Source organism: Oncorhynchus keta, unplaced genomic scaffold (assembly GCF_023373465.1).
Source record: "Oncorhynchus keta strain PuntledgeMale-10-30-2019 unplaced genomic scaffold, Oket_V2 Un_contig_3892_pilon_pilon, whole genome shotgun sequence".
Classification (NCBI taxonomy): domain Eukaryota; kingdom Metazoa; phylum Chordata; class Actinopteri; order Salmoniformes; family Salmonidae; genus Oncorhynchus; species Oncorhynchus keta.
In genome coordinates this window covers 70,111-90,000 of record NW_026287485.1, presented here as the reverse complement: position 1 = coordinate 90,000, position 19,890 = coordinate 70,111, and the positions used below count along the sequence as shown (strand labels likewise).

Here is a 19,890-nt window from a genome sequence, read left to right as displayed (position 1 = left end):
GGATGTGGTGTTGTCTGGGCTTGACCGAATGGGATGTGGTGTTGTCTGAATGGGATGTGGTGTTGTCTGAATGGGATGTGGTGTTGTCTGAATGGGATGTGGTGTTGTCTGGGGTTGACTGAATGGGATGTGGTGTTGTCTGAATGGGATGTGGTGTTGTCTGAATGGGATGTGGTGTTGTCTGTATGGGATGTGGTGTTGTCTGAATGGGATGTGGTGTTGTCTGAATGGGATGTGGTGTTGTCTGGGGTTGAATGAATGGGATGTGGTGTTGTCTGGGGTTGACTGAATGGAATGTGGTGGTGCCTGTTGTCTGGGGTTGACTGAATGGGATGTGGTGGTGCCTGTTGTCTGGGGTTGACTGAATGGAATGTGGTTGTGCCTGTTGTCTGGGGTTGACTGAATGGAATGTGGTGGTGCCTGTTGTCTGGGGTTGAATGAATGGGATGTGGTGATGCCTGTTGACTGAATGGAATGTGGTGGTGCCTGTTGTCTGGGGTTGACTGAATGGGATGTGGTGGTGCCTGTTGTCTGGGGTTGAATGAATGGGATGTGGTGGTGCCTGTTGTCTGGGGTTGACTGAATGGGATGTGGTGGTGCCTGTTGTCTGGGGTTGAATGAATGGGATGTGGTGGTGCCTGTTGTCTGGGGTTGAATGAATGGGATGTGGTGTTGACTGAATGGGATGTGGTGTTGTCTGGGGTTGACTGAATGGGATGTGGTGGTGTCTGTTGTCTGGGGTTGAATGAATGGGATGTGGTGGTGCCTGTTGTCTGGGGTTGACTGAATGGGATGTGGTGTTGTCTGGGGTTGAATGAATGGGATGTGGTGGTGCCTGTTGACTGGGGTTGAATGAATGGGATGTGGTGGTGCCTGTTGTCTGGGGTTGACTGAATGGGATGTGGTGTTGTCTGAATGGGATGTGGTGTTGTCTGGGGTTGAATGAATGGGATGTGGTGATGCCTGTTGACTGAATGGAATGTGGTGGTGCCTGTTGTCTGGGGTTGACTGAATGGGATGTGGTGGTGCCTGTTGTCTGGGGTTGAATGAATGGGATGTGGTGGTGCCTGTTGTCTGGGGTTGACTGAATGGGATGTGGTGGTGCCTGTTGTCTGGGGTTGAATGAATGGGATGTGGTGGTGCCTGTTGTCTGGGGTTGAATGAATGGGATGTGGTGTTGACTGAATGGGATGTGGTGTTGTCTGGGGTTGACTGAATGGGATGTGGTGGTGTCTGTTGTCTGGGGTTGAATGAATGGGATGTGGTGGTGCCTGTTGTCTGGGGTTGACTGAATGGGATGTGGTGTTGTCTGGGGTTGAATGAATGGGATGTGGTGGTGCCTGTTGACTGGGGTTGAATGAATGGGATGTGGTGGTGCCTGTTGTCTGGGGTTGACTGAATGGGATGTGGTGGTGCCTGTTGTCTGGGGTTGAATGGATGGAATGTGGTGGTGCCTGTTGTCTGGGGTTGACTGAATGGGATGTGGTGGTGCCTGTTGTCTGGGGTTGAATGGATGGGATGTGGTGGTGCCTGTTGTCTGGGGTTGACTGAATGGGATGTGGTGGTGCCTGTTGTCTGGGGTTGACTGAATGGGATGTGGTGGTGCCTGTTGTCTGGGGTTGACTGAATGGGATGTGGTGGTGCCTGTTGTCTGGGGTTGAATGAATGGGATGTGGTGGTGCCTGTTGACTGAATGGGATGTGGTGGTGTCTGTTGTCTGGGGTTGACTGAATGGGATGTGGTGTTGACTGAATGGGATGTGGTGGTGCCTGTTGTCTGGGGTTGAATGAATGGGATGTGGTGGTGCCTGTTGTCTGGGGTTGAATGAATGGGATGTGGTGGTGCCTGTTGTCTGGGGTTGACTGAATGGGATGTGGTGTTGACTGAATGGGATGTGGTGGTGCCTGTTGTCTGGGGTTGACTGAATGGAATTTGGTGGTGCCTGTTGTCTGGGGTTGACTGAATGGAATGTGGTGGTGCCTGTTGTCTGGGGTTGACTGAATGGAATGTGGTGGTGCCTGTTGTCTGGGGTTGAATGAATGGAATGTGGTGGTGCCTGTTGTCTGGGGTTGACTGAATGGGATGTGGTGTTGTCTGGGGTTGACTGAATGGAATGTGGTGGTGCCTGTTGTCTGGGGTTGAATGAATGGGATGTGGTGGTGCCTGTTGTCTGGGGTTGAATGAATGGGATGTGGTGATGCCTGTTGTCTGGGGTTGAATGAATGGGATGTGGTGGTGCCTGTTGTCTGGGGTTGAATGAATGGGATGTGGTGGTGCCTGTTGTCTGGGGTTGACTGAATGGGATGTGGTGGTGCCTGTTGTCTGGGGTTGACTGAATGGGATGTGGTGATGCCTGTTGTCTGGGGTTGACTGAATGGGATGTGGTGGTGCCTGTTGTCTGAATGGGATGTGATGTGGTGGTGCCTGTTGTCTGGGGTTGAATGAATGGGATGTGGTGGTGCCTGTTGACTGAATGGGATGTGGTGGTGCCTGTTGTCTGGGGTTGACTGAATGGGATGTGGTGTTGTCTGGGGTTGAATGAATGGGATGTGGTGGTGCCTGTTGTCTGGGGTTGACTGAATGGAATGTGGTGGTGCCTGTTGTCTGGGGTTGACTGAATGGGATGTGGTGATGCCTGTTGTCTGGGGTTGACTGAATGGGATGTGGTGGTGCCTGTTGTCTGGGGTTGAATGAATGGGATGTGGTGGTGCCTGTTGTCTGGGGTTGAATGAATGAGATGTGGTGGTGCCTGTTGACTGAATGGGATGTGGTGGTGCCTGTTGTCTGGGGTTGACTGAATGGGATGTGGTGGTGCCTGTTGTCTGGGGTTGAATGAATGGGATGTGGTGGTGCCTGTTGTCTGGGGTTGACTGAATGGGATGTGGTGATGCCTGTTGTCTGGGGTTGACTGAATGGGATGTGGTGGTGCCTGTTGTCTGGGGTTGAATGAATGGGATGTGGTGGTGCCTGTTGTCTGGGGTTGAATGAATGGGATGTGGTGGTGCCTGTTGACTGAATGGGATGTGGTGGTGCCTGTTGACTGAATGGGATGTGATGTGGTGGTGCCTGTTGTCTGGGGTTGAATGAATGGGATGTGGTGGTGCCTGTTGACTGAATGGGATGTGGTGGTGCCTGTTGTCTGGGGTTGACTGAATGGGATGTGGTGTTGTCTGGGGTTGAATGAATGGGATGTGGTGGTGCCTGTTGACTGGGGTTGAATGAATGGGATGTGGTGGTGCCTGTTGACTGAATGGGATGTGATGTGGTGGTGCCTGTTGTCTGGGGTTGAATGAATGGGATGTGGTGGTGCCTGTTGACTGAATGGGATGTGGTGGTGCCTGTTGTCTGGGGTTGACTGAATGGAATGTGGTGGTGCCTGTTGTCTGGGGTTGACTGAATGGGATGTGGTGATGCCTGTTGTCTGGGGTTGACTGAATGGGATGTGGTGGTGCCTGTTGTCTGGGGTTGAATGAATGGGATGTGGTGGTGCCTGTTGTCTGGGGTTGAATGAATGAGATGTGGTGGTGCCTGTTGACTGAATGGGATGTGGTGGTGCCTGTTGTCTGGGGTTGACTGAATGGGATGTGGTGGTGCCTGTTGTCTGGGGTTGAATGAATGGGATGTGGTGGTGCCTGTTGTCTGGGGTTGACTGAATGGGATGTGGTGATGCCTGTTGTCTGGGGTTGACTGAATGGGATGTGGTGGTGCCTGTTGTCTGGGGTTGAATTAATGGGATGTGGTGGTGCCTGTTGTCTGGGGTTGAATGAATGGGATGTGGTGGTGCCTGTTGACTGAATGGGATGTGGTGGTGCCTGTTGACTGAATGGGATGTGATGTGGTGGTGCCTGTTGTCTGGGGTTGAATGAATGGGATGTGGTGGTGCCTGTTGACTGAATGGGATGTGGTGGTGCCTGTTGTCTGGGGTTGACTGAATGGGATGTGGTGTTGTCTGGGGTTGAATGAATGGGATGTGGTGGTGCCTGTTGACTGGGGTTGAATGAATGGGATGTGGTGGTGCCTGTTGACTGAATGGGATGTGATGTGGTGGTGCCTGTTGTCTGGGGTTGAATGAATGGGATGTGGTGGTGCCTGTTGTCTGGGGTTGACTGAATGGAATGTGGTGGTGCCTGTTGTCTGGGGTTGACTGAATGGGATGTGGTGGTGCCTGTTGTCTGGGGTTGAATGAATGGGATGTGGTGGTGCCTGTTGTCTGGGGTTGACTGAATGGGATGTGGTGGTGCCTGTTGTCTGGGGTTGAATGAATGGGATGTGGTGGTGCCTGTTGACTGAATGGGATGTGGTGGTGCCTGTTGTCTGGGGTTGACTGAATGGGATGTGGTGTTGTCTGGGGTTGAATGAATGGGATGTGGTGGTGCCTGTTGACTGGGGTTGAATGAATGGGATGTGGTGGTGCCTGTTGACTGAATGGGATGTGGTGGTGCCTGTTGTCTGGGGTTGACTGAATGGGATGTGGTGGTGCCTGTTGACTGAATGGGATGTGGTGGTGCCTGTTGTCTGGGGTTGAATGAATGGGATGTGGTGGTGCCTGTTGACTGAATGGGATGTGGTGGTGCCTGTTGTCTGGGGTTGACTGAATGGGATGTGGTGGTGCCTGTTGTCTGGGGTTGAATGAATGGGATGTGGTGGTGCCTGTTGACTGAATGGGATGTGGTGGTGCCTGTTGTCTGGGGTTGAATGAATGGGATGTGGTGGTGCCTGTTGACTGAATGGGATGTGGTGGTGCCTGTTGTCTGGGGTTGAATGAATGGGATGTGGTGGTGCCTGTTGACTGAATGGGATGTGGTGGTGCCTGTTGTCTGGGGTTGAATGAATGGGATGTGGTGGTGCCTGTTGACTGAATGGGATGTGGTGGTGCCTGTTGTCTGGGGTTGACTGAATGGGATGTGGTGGTGCCTGTTGTCTGGGGTTGAATGAATGGGATGTGGTGGTGCCTGTTGACTGAATGGGATGTGGTGGTGCCTGTTGTCTGGGGTTGACTGAATGGGATGTGGTGGTGCCTGTTGTCTGGGGTTGAATGAATGGGATGTGGTGATGCCTGTTGTCTGGGGTTGACTGAATGGGATGTGGTGGTGCCTGTTGTCTGGGGTTGACTGAATGGGATGTGGTGGTGCCTGTTGTCTGGGGTTGACTGAATGGGATGTGGTGGTGCCTGTTGTCTGGGGTTGAATGAATGGGATGTGGTGGTGCCTGTTGTCTGGGGTTGAATGAATGGGATGTGGTGGTGCCTGTTGTCTGGGGTTGAATGAATGGGATGTGGTGATGCCTGTTGTCTGGGGTTGAATGAATGGGATGTGGTGGTGCCTGTTGTCTGGCGTTGACTGAATGGGATGTGGTGGTGCCTGTGCGTGTGAAAGGAGCCTGGGGCTCTGATGTCATGACATTCTCTCTGTGTCCTGCGTTAACCTGCTCCTCTGAATGTTTGGAATAACTCTGCTCCTCCTTGGCCACTGGCCCTGCGGTTGACACACATACACACACACACACACGCTGTCCTCTTGTGTAAACTACTCCTGTCTTCCCCTTCGCTCTACAGAATGGGCGTGTTTCTTGTGATGCGGACATAGAGAGGCTCACGCTGAACGAGGGATACGTCAACGGGACACATGTAAGCTGTGTGTGTGTGTACCGGAATATGTCTTCCTCTTTGTCAGTTGTGTGACTGTCTATGTATCTGTGTGTGTGTACCGGAATATGTCTTCCTCTTTGTCAGTTGTGTGACTGTCTGTATCTGTGTGTGTGTACCGCAATATGTCTTCCTCTTTGTCAGTTGTGTGACTGTCTATGTATCTGTGTGTGTGACATGTTTGCCTGTGTTAATTAAGTTCGCTAGTGTGCATTTATCTGTGTGTGTGTGTTATATTGTGTGTGTGGGTGTAACGGAGTCTGTCTCCATTCTTCAGTACAGGATGGAGCCTGGTCAAGTCGTCCAGGAGACGGTTACCGTGGAGGAGGACCCGCACGAGGTGCCCCCCGTCATCTCCGTGGAAACCAGCGAAGATGGCACCACGCGCCGCACAGAAACTACGGTACTACCTTTACACACACACACACACACACACACACACACACACACACACACACACACACACACACACACACACACACACACACAGTTTACACTTGAGGATTGTGAATGACATTAGCTATTTGATTGACCTTTTCTGCCTCCACACCCCCTACTTTCTCTAACTTACCCTTTTCTCCCCTCCTTTTCCTCTCCAACCTCTACCCCTCCCCTGACTCATGTCATCTCCTCTGTGTCTGACACTAACCTCTCTCCCCTGACTCATGTCATCTCCTCTGTGTCTGACACTAACCTCTCTCCCCTGACTCATGTCATCTCCTCTGTGTCTGACACTAACCTCTCTCTCCCCTGACTCATGTCACCTCTGTGTCTGACACTAACCTCTCTCCCCTGACTCATGTCATCTCCTCTGTGTCTGACACTAACCTCTCTCCCCTGACTCATGTCACCTCCTCTGTGTCTGACACTAACCTCTCTCCCCTGACTCATGTCATCTCCTCTGTGTCTGACACTAACCTCTCTCTCCCCTGACTCATGTCACCTCCTCTGTGTCTGACACTAACCTCTCTCCCCTGACTCATGTCATCTCCTCTGTGTCTGACACTAACCTCTCTCCCCTGACTCATGTCACCTCTGTGTCTGACACTAACCTCTCTCTCCCCTGACTCATGTCACCTCCTCTGTGTCTGACACTAACCTCTCTCCCCTGACTCATGTCATCTCCTCTGTGTCTGACACTAACCTCTCTCCCCTGACTCATGTCATCTCCTCTGTGTCTGACACTAACCTCTCTCCCCTGACTCATGTCATCTCCTCTGTGTCTGACACTAACCTCTCTCCCCTGACTCATGTCATCTCCTCTGTGTCTGACACTAACCTCTCTCCCCTGACTCATGTCATCTCCTCTGTGTCTGACACTAACCTCTCTCCCCTGACTCATGTCATCTCCTCTGTGTCTGACACTAACCTCTCTCCCCTGACTCATGTCATCTCCTCTGTGTCTGACACTAACCTCTCTCCCCTGACTCATGTCATCTCCTCTGTGTCTGACACTAACCTCTCTCCCCTGACTCATGTCATCTCCTCTGTGTCTGACACTAACCTCTCTCCCCTGACTCATGTCATCTCCTCTGTGTCTGACACTAACCTCTCTCCCCTGACTCATGTCATCTCCTCTGTGTCTGACACTAACCTCTCTCCCCTGACTCATGTCATCTCCTCTGTGTCTGACACTAACCTCTCTCTCCCCTGACTCATGTCATCTCCTCTGTGTCTGACACTAACCTCTCTCTCCCCTGACTCATGTCATCTCCTCTGTGTCTGACACTAACCTCTCTCTCCCCTGACTCATGTCATCTCCTCTGTGTCTGACACTAACCTCTCTCCCCTGACTCATGTCATCTCCTCTGTGTCTGACACTAACCTCTCTCCCCTGACTCATGTCATCTCCTCTGTGTCTGACACTAACCTCTCTCCCCTGACTCATGTCATCTCCTCTGTGTCTGACACTAACCTCTCTCCCCTGACTCATGTCACCTCCTCTGTGTCTGACACTAACCTCTCTCCCCTGACTCATGTCACCTCCTCTGTGTCTGACACTAACCTCTCTCCCCTGACTCATGTCATCTCCCTCTCCCCAGGTAAAGAAGGTAGTGAAGACTACCATGACTCGTACAGTCATCCCCTCTGTGTCTGACAACCTCTCCCTGGATGGAGGGGGGTCTATGACAGGTGTAGGGGGTTACACCACCCCCATGGAGCGGGTCTACAGACAGCCAGGTCCTCCCATGGACTACCCCACCAACACCGTGCCCCGAAACTACCACTACGGACCCCCGGGAGGGTACGAGGACTACCGCCAGGGCCCTCCCTCCATAGGGGAGACCTACGCCAGCCTGAGCAGGGGAGCACGCATGGACGACCGCTACAGGTAGGACAGGTGGATCTGTTGTCTCTTTCTCCATAGACGTAGAGTTGGGAGACAACGGGTATATCCTCTCCTTTCTCCCTCCTTAACTCTCTCCTCTCTACTTCTCCCCTCCAGGCCAGCTGATGGGTACCGGACCCTGGACTCAGGATACAGAGCCATCAGCAGGAACCAGCTGGACCCATACGCAGCACAGCCACAGGTGGGTCGTATGGCGTGTGTGTTAAATAAAGTGGGTCGTAGTGGCAGTGTGTTGGAGCTGTCTGGACTGCAGAATGTGTGTTAACGTGATGATAATGTATTGGTCAGGTGGGTCGTAAGGCCAGTGTGTTGGAGCTGTCTGGACTGTAGAATGTGTGTTAACGTGATGATAATGTATTGGTCAGGTGGGTCGTATGGCGTGTGTGTTAAATAAAGTGGGTCGTAGTGGCAGTGTGTTGGAGCTGTCTGGACTGCAGAATGTGTGTTAACGTGATGATAATGTATTGGTCAGGTGGGTCGTAAGGCCAGTGTGTTGGAGCTGTCTGGACTGTAGAATGTGTGTTAACGTGATGATAATGTATTGGTCAGGTGGGTCGTAAGGCCAGTGTGTTGGAGCTGTCTGGACTGTAGAATGTGTGTTAACGTGATGATAATGTATTGGTCAGGTGGGTCGTAAGGCCAGTGTGTTGGAGCTGTCTGGACTGCAGAATGTGTGTTAACGTGATGATAATGTATTGGTCAGGTGGGTCGTACGGCCAGTGTGTTGGAGCTGTCTGGACTGCAGAATGTGTATTAACGTGATGATAATGTATTGGTCAGGTGGGTCGTAAGGCCAGTGTGTTGGAGCTGTCTGGACTGTAGAATGTGTGTTAACGTGATGATAATGTATTGGTCAGGTGGGTTGTAAGGCCAGTGTGTTGGAGCTGTCTGGACTGCAGAATGTGTGTTAACGTGATGATAATGTATTGGTCAGGTGGGTCGTAAGGCCAGTGTGTTGGAGCTGTCTGGACTGCAGAATGTGTATTAACGTGATGATAATGTATTGGTCAGGTGGGTGGGCCAGTGTGTTGGAGCTGTCTGGACTGTAGAATGTGTGTTAACGTGATGATAATGTATTGGTCAGGTGGGTCGTAAGGCCAGTGTGTTGGAGCTGTCTGGACTGCAGAATGTGTGTTAACGTGATGATAATGTATTGGTCAGGTGGGTCATAAGGCCAGTGTGTTGGAGCTGTCTGGACTGCAGAATGTGTGTTAACGTGATGATAATGTATTGGTCAGGTGGGTCGTAAGGCCAGTGTGTTGGAGCTTTCTGGACTGCAGAATGTGTGTTAACGTGATGATAATGTATTGGTCGTATGGGCAGTGTGTTGGAGCTGTCTGAACTGCAGAATGTGTGTTAACGTGATGATAATGTACTGGTTAGGTGGGTCGTAAGGCCAGTGTGTTGGAGCTGTCTGGACTGCAGAATGTGTGTTAACGTGATGATAATGTATTGGTCAGGTGGGTCGTAAGGCCAGTGTGTTGGAGCTGTCTGGGATGCAGAATGTTTGTCCCAACGTGGTGATATATATTGGTCAGGTGGGTCGTATGGGCAGTGCGTTGGGAGCTGTCTGGACAGTACAGAATGTGTGTTCAACCACGGACCGAGGATAATGTCCCATTGGTCAGGTGGGTCAGTAATGGCCAGTGTTGTTTATTCAGCTGTCTGGACTGCAGAATGTGTTTTAACGTGATGATAATGTATTGGTCAGGTGGGTCGTAAGGCCAGTGTGTTGGAGCTGTCTGGACTGTAGAATGTGTGTTAACCCTGATGATAAGTGTATTGGTCAGGTGGGTCCTATAACCCCTACCAGTGTGTGTTAAATAAAGTGGGTCCACTACTTACCAGTGTAGGAGCTGTCTGGACTGCAGAATGTGTGTTAACGTGATGATAATGTATTGGTCAGGTGGGTCCTCTACTAACCCCTACCAGTGTGTGTGGAGCTGTCTGGACTGCAGAATGTGTGTTACTACCCCTACCAGTGAGTGATAATATATTGTGTCAGGTGGGTCGTATGGGCAGTGCGTTACTAACCCCTGGACCAGTGCAGTGTCCTCTCCCTACTAACCTGAGTGATAATGTATTGGTCAGGTGGGTCGTATGGGCAGTGCCAGTGTGGTGCTGTCTGGGATGCCAGTGTTTGTCCCAGAGCCCCTACCAGTGTCTGGAGGATGACCAGAGGAGTCTGGGATAACCCCTACCAGTGTAGGCAGACCCCTACGGCATGGGACCGGCCATCCACTACCAGTGAACAGTACCACGCAACCCCTACAAGCCTTCAACCACGGACCGCCCCGCAGGACAGGGTACATGTCCCAGTGTGTGTGGAGGGAGTGTGTGCAGTAATGTCTGGTCTCCTTCTCTGTATCCCTGGTTGTTTATTCAGTCAGTGTAGTGTCCACTCCCTACTAACCCCTACCAGTGTAGTGTCCTCTCCCTACTAACCCCTACCAGTGTAGTGTCCACTCCCTACTAACCCCTACCAGTGTAGTGTCCACTCCCTACTAACCCCTACCAGTGTAGTGTCCACTCCCTACTAACCCCTACCAGTGTAGTGTCCTCTCCCTACTAACCCCTACCAGTGTAGTGTCCACTCCCTACCAGTGTAGTGTCCTCTCCCTACTAACCCCTACCAGTGTAGTGTCCTCTCCCTACTAACCCCTACCAGTGTAGTGTCCACTCCCTACTAACCCCTACCAGTGTAGTGTCCTCTCCCTACTAACCCCTACCAGTGTAGTGTCCTCTCCCTACCCCTACCAGTGTAGTGTCCTCTCCCTACTAACCCCTACCAGTGTAGTGTCCGCTCCCTACTAACCCCTACCAGTGTAGTGTCCACTAACCCCTACCAGTGTAGTGTCCTCTCCCTACTAACCCCTACCAGTGTAGTGTCCACTCCCTACTAACCCCTACCAGTGTAGTGTCCGCTCCCTACTAACCCCTACCAGTGTAGTGTCCTCTCCCTACTAACCCCTACCAGTGTAGTGTCCACTCCCTACTAACCCCTACCAGTGTAGTGTCCGCTCCCTACTAACCCCTACCAGTGTAGTGTCCTCTCCCTACTAACCCCTACCAGTGTAGTGTCCACTCCCTACTAACCCCTACCAGTGTAGTGTCCTCCCTACTAACCCCTACCAGTGTAGTGTCCACCTAACCCCTACCAGTGTAGTGTCCTCTCCTACTAACCCCTACCAGTGTAGTGTCCACTCCCTACTAACCCCTACCAGTGTAGTGTCCTCTCCCTACTAACCCCTACCAGTGTAGTGTCCACTCCCCTACCAGTGTAGTGTCCCCTACCAGTGTAGTGTCCTCTCCCTACTAACCCCTACCAGTGTAGTGTCCTCTCCCTACTAACCCCTACCAGTGTAGTGTCCGCTCCCTACTAACCCCTACCAGTGTAGTGTCCTCTCCCTAACCCCTACCAGTGTAGTGTCCCTCCCTACTAACCCTACCAGTGTAGTGTCCTCTCCCTACTAACCCCTACCAGTGTAGTGTCCACTCCCTACTAACCCCTACCAGTGTAGTGTCCTCTCCCTACTAACCCCTACCAGTGTAGTGTCCACTCCCTACTAACCCCTACCAGTGTAGTGTCCTCTCCCTACTAACCCCTACCAGTGTAGTGTCCACTCCCTACTAACCCCTACCAGTGTAGTGTCCACTCCCTACTAACCCCTACCAGTGTAGTGTCCTCTCCCTACTAACCCCTACCAGTGTAGTGTCCCAGTGTAGTGTCCACTCCCTACTAACCCCTACCAGTGTAGTGTCCTCTCCCTACTAACCCCTACCAGTGTAGTGTCCTCTCCCTACTAACCCCTACCAGTGTAGTGTCCTCTCCCTACTAACCCCTACCAGTGTAGTGTCCACTCCCTACCAGTGTAGTGTCCACTCCCTACTAACCCCTACCAGTGTAGTGTCCACTCCCTACTAACCCCTACCAGTGTAGTGTCCACTCCCTACTAACCCCTACCAGTGTAGTGTCCACTCCCTACTAACCCCTACCAGTGTAGTGTCCACTCCCTACTAACCCCTACCAGTGTAGTGTCCACTCCCTACCAGTGTAGTGTCCACTCCCTACTAACCCCTACCAGTGTAGTGTCCACTCCCTACTAACCCCTACCAGTGTAGTGTCCACTCCCTACTAACCCCTACCAGTGTAGTGTCCACTCCCTACTAACCCCTACCAGTGTAGTGTCCACTCCCTACTAACCCCTACCAGTGTAGTGTCCTCTCCCTACTAAACCCTACCAGTGTAGTGTCCACTCCCTACTAACCCCTACCAGTGTAGTGTCCACTCCCTACCAGTGTAGTGTCCGCTCCCTACCAGTGTAGTGTCCGCTCCCTACCAGTGTAGTGTCCGCTCCCTACCAGTGTAGTGTCCGCTCCCTACCAGTGTAGTGTCCGCTCCCTACCAGTGTAGTGTCCGCTCCCTACCAGTGTAGTGTCCGCTCCCTACCAGTGTAGTGTCCGCTCCCTACTAACCTCTTCCTCTACCAGTGTAGTGTCCGGAGACATCTCCCTACTGGTGAGTGCACCCCCTACCAGTGTAGTGTCCGCTCCCTACCAGTGTAGTGTCCCCCCTACCAGTGTAGTGTCCGCTCCCCACCTACCAGTGTAGTGTCCGCTCCCATACCAGTGTAGTGTCACTCCCTACTAATAAAACCAGTGTAGTGTCCGCTCCCTACTAACTGCAGTGTAGTGTCCAAAGTCCCTACTAACCCCTACCAGTGTAGTGTCCGCTCCCTACTAACCCCTACCAGTGTAGTGTCCGCTCCTACTAACCCCTACCAGTGTAGTGTCCGCTCCCTACTAACCCCTACCAGTGTAGTGTCCGCTCCCTACTAACCAGGTAGTGTCTACCTGACTAGGACTCTGTCCAGTGTAGTGTCACATGTTAGCTCCAGTACAACCTCTACCAGTGTAGTGTCCAATCCTACTAACCCCCTACCAGTGTAGTGTCCGCTCTGCTACTAACCTCTGTAGTGTCCGCATCTGTAGTGTTTGTAGTGTCCGACCAGTGTATGTCCTCCTTGGAATTTTAGGACTCCCTACTGACCCCTACCAGTGTAGTGTCCACAAAGTAAGCTATTGATTACTTAACTCTTCTCTGTCCTTTGTTTCCTGGCTATTTATATTGGCTTTGTTCAGTTAGGTTGTTTTTCACTTGAGTTTCACCTGAGTGAAGAGGAGAACCCTGCTGCTTGTCAGGTTCCTGGAGACATGCCTGGCTGGTAACCTCCTTGGGGGCAGGGGTCATATTTGTTATGTCAGGTCACATGCAATATACCTGCAGGTTCGGACCAACTAATACAGACTGGACCATTTTGTCATTTTTGTTTTGTTTGTGTAGCCATGTTGGTGGGGGCCAACAGTGCCTGCATTTCACTCACATTTGTGAACCTGCAGCTGCAGTGGCTACCTCTGTTTCTGTTTCACCTGGTAAATGAATCACACAAGTCAGTCAATTAGAACTAGGAATCTTATATTATCCCAGTGGAACGGTGTCAGGAGATGAGGAGAAATTCACCTGTAGCTTTGTGCACAGGCATAAAAGTTGGTCTAATTTACCTTTAAGAATCCTTCTGTACAAGAGCATGGCGCTAACGCCAGGGTAGTGGGTATATATACAGAATGTATGCAGCACATGACTGTAAGTCACTTTGGAAAAAGCGACAAGGTAATATTATTATATATACTGAAGTAGGACACCTTGTGTTTCAGGCACCTCACCTTTTTGAACACAAGGTAATATTTATATTTGAGTTTCACCTGTTAGAGCAGCACCTCACTTTAAGAACTCTCTCTCAAGGTAATATATATATATACACCTGCAGCACCTCACCTTTAAGAGGGACAAGGTAATATATATATATACACCTGCAGCACCTCACCTTTAAGAACGACAAGGTAATATATATATGATATATACACCTGCAGCACCTCACCTTTAAGAACATTACAAAGACAAGGTAATATATATATATACACCTGCAGATCACCTGACCTGGCTTAAGAACAACAAGGTCTGGGCCATTGTATACCTGATATATACATCTGCAGGTCAAGTCACCTTTAAGAAGGGACAATGTATTATGGAACTGGATTCATAGATATGGAATCTGCAGCACTACTCTGTACCTTTAAGAAAGTGATGTGTATATATTCTCTATATACACCTGCAGCACCTGACCTTTAAGAAGCCTGAGCTGCCGGAGGTCATTATATAACTACAGACTGGACCCTGTCAAGAGCATCTGCAGCACCTCACCTTTAAGAACGACAAGGTAATATATATATACACCTGCAGCACCTCACCTTTAAGAACGACAAGGTATTATATATATATATACATCTGCAGCACCTCACCTTTAAGAACGACAAGGTAATATATATATATATACACCTGCAGCACCTGACCTTTAAGAACGACAAGGTATTATATATATATATACATCTGCAGCACCTCACCTTTAAGAACGACAAGGTAATATATATATATATACACCTGCAGCACCTCACCTTTAAGAACGACAAGGTAATATATATATATATATATATATACACCTGCAGCACCTCACCTTTAAGAACGACAAGGTAATATATATGTATATATATATATATACACCTGCAGCGCCTCACCTTTAAGAACGACAAGGTAATATATATATATATATATATATACACCTGCAGCACCTCACCTTTAAGAACAACAAGGTAATATATATACATGCACCTGCAGCATCTCACCTTTAAGAACGACAAGGTAATATATATATATATATATATATATATATATACACCTGCAGCACCTCACCTTTAAGAACAACAAGGTAATGGGCGCGTTCCTCTGCCCAGGTGTTGCTGACGCCTGACAGATCTTACAACAACTGGATCGGTTTACCACATAATATGTTATAGCAATCTGTCAGTCGATGACGTGGCACGTAACCATTGGTTGATGCAACGTCTGAGCAGGGGAATGCAACCAATGTGTGTGTATATATATGTATATATGTATATAAGTGTATATGTGTATATACAATACCTTTTTTTCTCTTCTTTATTTAACTAGGCAAGTCAGTTAAGAACAAATTCTTATTTTCGATGAGGAACAGTGGGTAAACTGCCTTGTTCAGGAGCAGAATGACAGATTTTTTCCCCCCCTTGTCAGCTCAGGGATTCGATCTTGCAACCTTTCGGTTACTAGTCCAGCCCTCTAACTTCTAGGCTACCTGCAGCCCCCTTTAAGAACGACAAGGTAATATGTGACTTGCTCTATGATAATCAGTCACATTGACCTCAAAACCATTTGGCGTTTTAGACAGTGCTAGAAAGAAGAGAATGGGAGTTTGTAATGAGGCCAACATGATCTCTACTCCAAATATCCAATGAGTTGCATGTCATTACATGTTGAGTCCCCACACCATGTTTTTCAGATAAACTAGGTCAAAGTTTGCAGTTACTTTTAAGAACTTTATTCAAATAATGAATAGGAAAACACAAAACATGAAATGCAGTAACTCTACAGACGGTGTCTGTCTGCATCGTTGTTGCATACACATGTAAACGTGGCCACATTTGTACACATACAAGCAACAGAATGCATTGGCTGCATTCACTTATGTTCACATTCTCTGTGACATGGAATTATAAGAGATATTATTTAACGTGGCAAATGATTCATTATGTATCCTCCCAAGCCTCTACGAATGGAATCTGACTTGGAAAGGCTAAAGGTCACAACCATAATGTGTGCAAAGACTACATGCGGCGTGCACGTGTTTGAACATGTACACACACACACACACACACGTGCACATCCCATGTAGTCTTTGCACATATTATGGTTGTGACCTTTAGCCTTTCCAAGTCAGATTCCATTCGTAGAGGCTTGGGAGGATAAGTAATGAATCAGTTGCCACATGGAATTATAAGATATTATTTAACGTCACAGAGAATGTGTGTAGGCTATATTCAAACACGTTTTCCCCGTGTGACAACGTCCCTGGGGACAGCACATGCAGATGTGACCCTCAAATGACCCTCTCACAAACCAAGGACCCTGACACCCATGACGGTTACACAGAGTAAACAACATCTGAGAAGTGCTAAACCAGAGAAGGGGATGGAGGGGGTGAGAGGTGATACGGGTCAGAGGCATCTCTGGTCTCTTAGCAGCAACTAAAAGGAGACACGTTAAAGACCATATGAACGCACGGCACCAGAGTACAGACTGGCCGTCTCTCTGGGGCTGATTCATATGAACGCACGGCACCAGAGTACAGACTGGCCGTCTCTCTGGGGCTGATCCATATGAACGCACGGCACCAGAGTACAGACTGGCCGTCTCTGGGGCTGATTCATATGAACGCACGTCACCAGAGTACAGACTGGCCGTCTCTCTGGGGCTGATTCATATGAACGCACGTCACCAGAGTACAGACTGACCGTCTCTCTGGGGCTGATTCATATGAACGCACGGCACCAGAGTACAGACTGGCCGTCTCTCTGGGGCTGATTCATATGAACGCACGGCACCAGAGTACAGACTGGCCGTCTCTCTGGGGCTGATGCATATGAACGCACGGCACCAGAGTACAGACTGGCCGTCTCTCTGGGGCTGATTCATATGAACGCACGGCACCAGAGTACAGACTGGCCGTCTCTCTGGGGCTGATTCATATGAACGCACGTCACCAGACTGGCCGTCTCTCTGGGGCTGATTCATATGAACGCACGTCACCAGAGTACAGACTGACCGTCTCTCTGGGGCTGATTCATATGAACGCACGTCACCAGAGTACAGACTGGCCGTCTCTCTGGGGCTGATTCATATGAACGCACGTCACCAGAGTACAGACTGGCCGTCTCTCTGGGGCTGATTCATATGACCGCACGTCACCAGAGTACAGACTGGCCGTCTCTCTGGGGCTGATTCATATGAACGCACGTCACCAGAGTACAGACTGACCGTCTCTCTGGGGCTGATTCATATGAACGCACGTCACCAGAGTACAGACTGACCGTCTCTCTGGGGCTGATCCATATGAACGCACGTCACCAGAGTACAGACTGACCGTCTCTCTGGGGCTGATTCATATGAACGAACGGCACCAGAGTACAGACTGGCCGTCTCTCTGGGGCTGATCCATATGAACGCACGGCACCAGAGTACAGACTGGCCGTCTCTCTGGGGCTGATTCATATGAACGCACGTCACCAGACTGGCCGTCTCTCTGGGGCTGATTCATATGAACGCACGTCACCAGAGTACAGACTGGCCGTCTCTCTGGGGCTGATTCATATGAACGCACGTCACCAGAGTACAGACTGACCGTCTCTCTGGGGCTGATTCATATGAACGCACGTCACCAGAGTACAGACTGGCCGTCTCTCTGGGGCTGATTCATATGAACGAACGGCACCAGAGTACAGACTGGCCGTCTCTCTGGGGCTGATCCATATGAACGCACGGCACCAGAGTACAGACTGGCCGTCTCTCTGGGGCTGATTCATATGAACGCACGGCACCAGAGTACAGACTGGCCGTCTCTCTGGGGCTGATCCATATGAACGCACGGCACCAGAGTACAGACTGGCCGTCTCTCTGGGGCTGATCCATATGAACGCACGGCACCAGAGTACAGACTGGCCGTCTCTCTGGGGCTGATTCATATGAACGCACGGCACCAGAGTACAGACTGGCCGTCTCTCTGGGGCTGATTCATATGAACGCACGGCACCAGAGTACAGACTGGCCGTCTCTCTGGGGCTGATTCATATGAACGCACGTCACCAGAGTACAGACATCCATATGAACGTACACCAGACTGACCGTCTCTCTGGGGCTGATCCATATGAACGCACGTCACCAGAGTACAGACTGACCGTCTCTCTGGGGCTGATTCATATGAACGCACGGCACCAGAGTACAGACTGACCGTCTCTCTGGGGCTGATCCATATGAACGCACGGCACCAGAGTACAGACTGGCCGTCTCTCTGGGGCTGATTCATATGAACGCACGTCACCAGACTGGCCGTCTCTCTGGGGCTGATTCATATGAACGCACGTCACCAGAGTACAGACTGGCCGTCTCTCTGGGGCTGATTCATATGAACGCACGTCACCAGAGTACAGACTGACCGTCTCTCTGGGGCTGATTCATATGAACGCACGTCACCAGAGTACAGACTGGCCGTCTCTCTGGGGCTGATTCATATGAACGAACGGCACCAGAGTACAGACTGGCCGTCTCTCTGGGGCTGATCCATATGAACGCACGGCACCAGAGTACATACTGACCGTCTCTCTGGGGCTGATTCATATGAACGCACGGCACCAGAGTACAGACTGGCCGTCTCTCTGGGGCTGATCCATATGAACGCACGGCACCAGAGTACAGACTGACCGTCTCTCTGGGGCTGATCCATATGAACGCACGGCACCAGAGTACAGACTGGCCGTCTCTCTGGGGCTGATTCATATGAACGCACGGCACCAGAGTACAGACTGGCCGTCTCTCTGGGGCTGATTCATATGAACGCACGGCACCAGAGTACAGACTGGCCGTCTCTCTGGGGCTGATCCATATGAACGCACGTCACCAGAGTACAGACGCACGGCACCAGACTGACCGTCTCTCTGGGGCTGATCCATATGAACGCACGGCACCAGAGTACAGACTGACCGTCTCTCTGGGGCTGATTCATATGAACGCACGGCACCAGAGTACAGACAGACCGTCTCTCTGGGGCTGATTCATATGAACGCACGTCACCAGAGTACAGACTGGCCGTCTCTCTGGGGCTGATTCATATGAACGCACGGCACCAGAGTACAGACTGGCCGTCTCTCTGGGGCTGATTCATATGAACGCACGGCACCAGAGTACAGACTGGCCGTCTCTCTGGGGCTGATCCATATGAACGCACGGCACCAGACTGACCGTCTCTCTGGGGCTGATCCATATGAACGCACTGCACCAGAGTACAGACTGACCGTCTCTCTGGGGCTGATCCATATGAACCAGAGTACAGACGGTCACCAGAGTACAGACTGGCCGTCTCTCTGGGGCTGATTCATATGAACGCACGGCACCAGAGTACAGACTGGCCGTCTCTCTGGGGCTGATCCATATGAACGCACGGCACCAGAGTACAGACTGACCGTCTCTCTGGGGCTGATCCATATGAACGCACGGCACCAGAGTACAGACTGACCGTCTCTCTGGGGCTGATTCATATGAACGCACGGCACCAGAGTACAGACTGGCCGTCTCTCTGGGGCTGATTCATATGAACGCACGGCACCAGAGTACAGACTGGCCGTCTCTCTGGGGCTGATTCATATGAACGCACGGCACCAGAGTACAGACTGGCCGTCTCTCTGGGGCTGATCCATATGAACGCACGGCACCAGACTGGCCGTCTCTCTGGGGCTGATTCATATGAACGCACGGCACCAGAGTACAGACTGGCCGTCTCTCTGGGGCTGATTCATATGAACGTACGGCACCAGAGTACAGACTGGCCGTCTCTCTGGGGCTGATCCATATGAACGCACGGCACCAGAGTACAGACTGGCCGTCTCTCTGTGGCTGATTCATATGAACGCACGGCACCAGAGTACAGACTGACCGTCTCTCTGGGGCGGATCCATATGAACGTACGGCACCAGAGTACAGACTGGCCGTCTCTCTGGGGCTGATTCATATGAACGCACGGCACCAGAGTACAGACTGGCCGTCTCTCTGGGGCTGATTCATATGAGCGCACGGCACCAGAGTACAGACTGGCCGTCTCTCTGGGGCTGATTCATATGAACGCACGGCACCAGAGTACAGACTGACCGTCTCTCTGGGGCTGATTCATATGAACGCACGGCACCAGAGTACAGACTG

At 50.9% G+C, this 19,890-nt stretch overlaps 1 protein-coding gene and 1 long non-coding RNA gene across 2 annotated transcripts in view; both read left to right on the top strand.

Annotated features, from left to right (window-relative positions):
* The window catches only part of LOC127924257 (catenin delta-1-like), a 66,224-nt gene that overhangs the window by 20,089 nt on the left and 26,245 nt on the right, over window positions 1–19,890 (top strand). The window contains exons 3-7 of the mRNA XM_052508827.1: window positions 5,555–5,626; window positions 5,922–6,047; window positions 7,687–7,976; window positions 8,091–8,256; window positions 14,296–14,319. Of these exons, the coding sequence (XP_052364787.1) occupies window positions 5,555–5,626; window positions 5,922–6,047; window positions 7,687–7,976; window positions 8,091–8,256; window positions 14,296–14,319 (678 nt within the window). The remainder of the gene's footprint in view (window positions 1–5,554; window positions 5,627–5,921; window positions 6,048–7,686; window positions 7,977–8,090; window positions 8,257–14,295; window positions 14,320–19,890) is intronic.
* LOC127924263 (uncharacterized) lies at window positions 8,859–9,471 on the top strand. The gene is made up of 3 exons (XR_008117446.1): window positions 8,859–8,928; window positions 9,079–9,232; window positions 9,378–9,471. It is a non-coding gene; the product is annotated as an uncharacterized LOC127924263 (long non-coding RNA).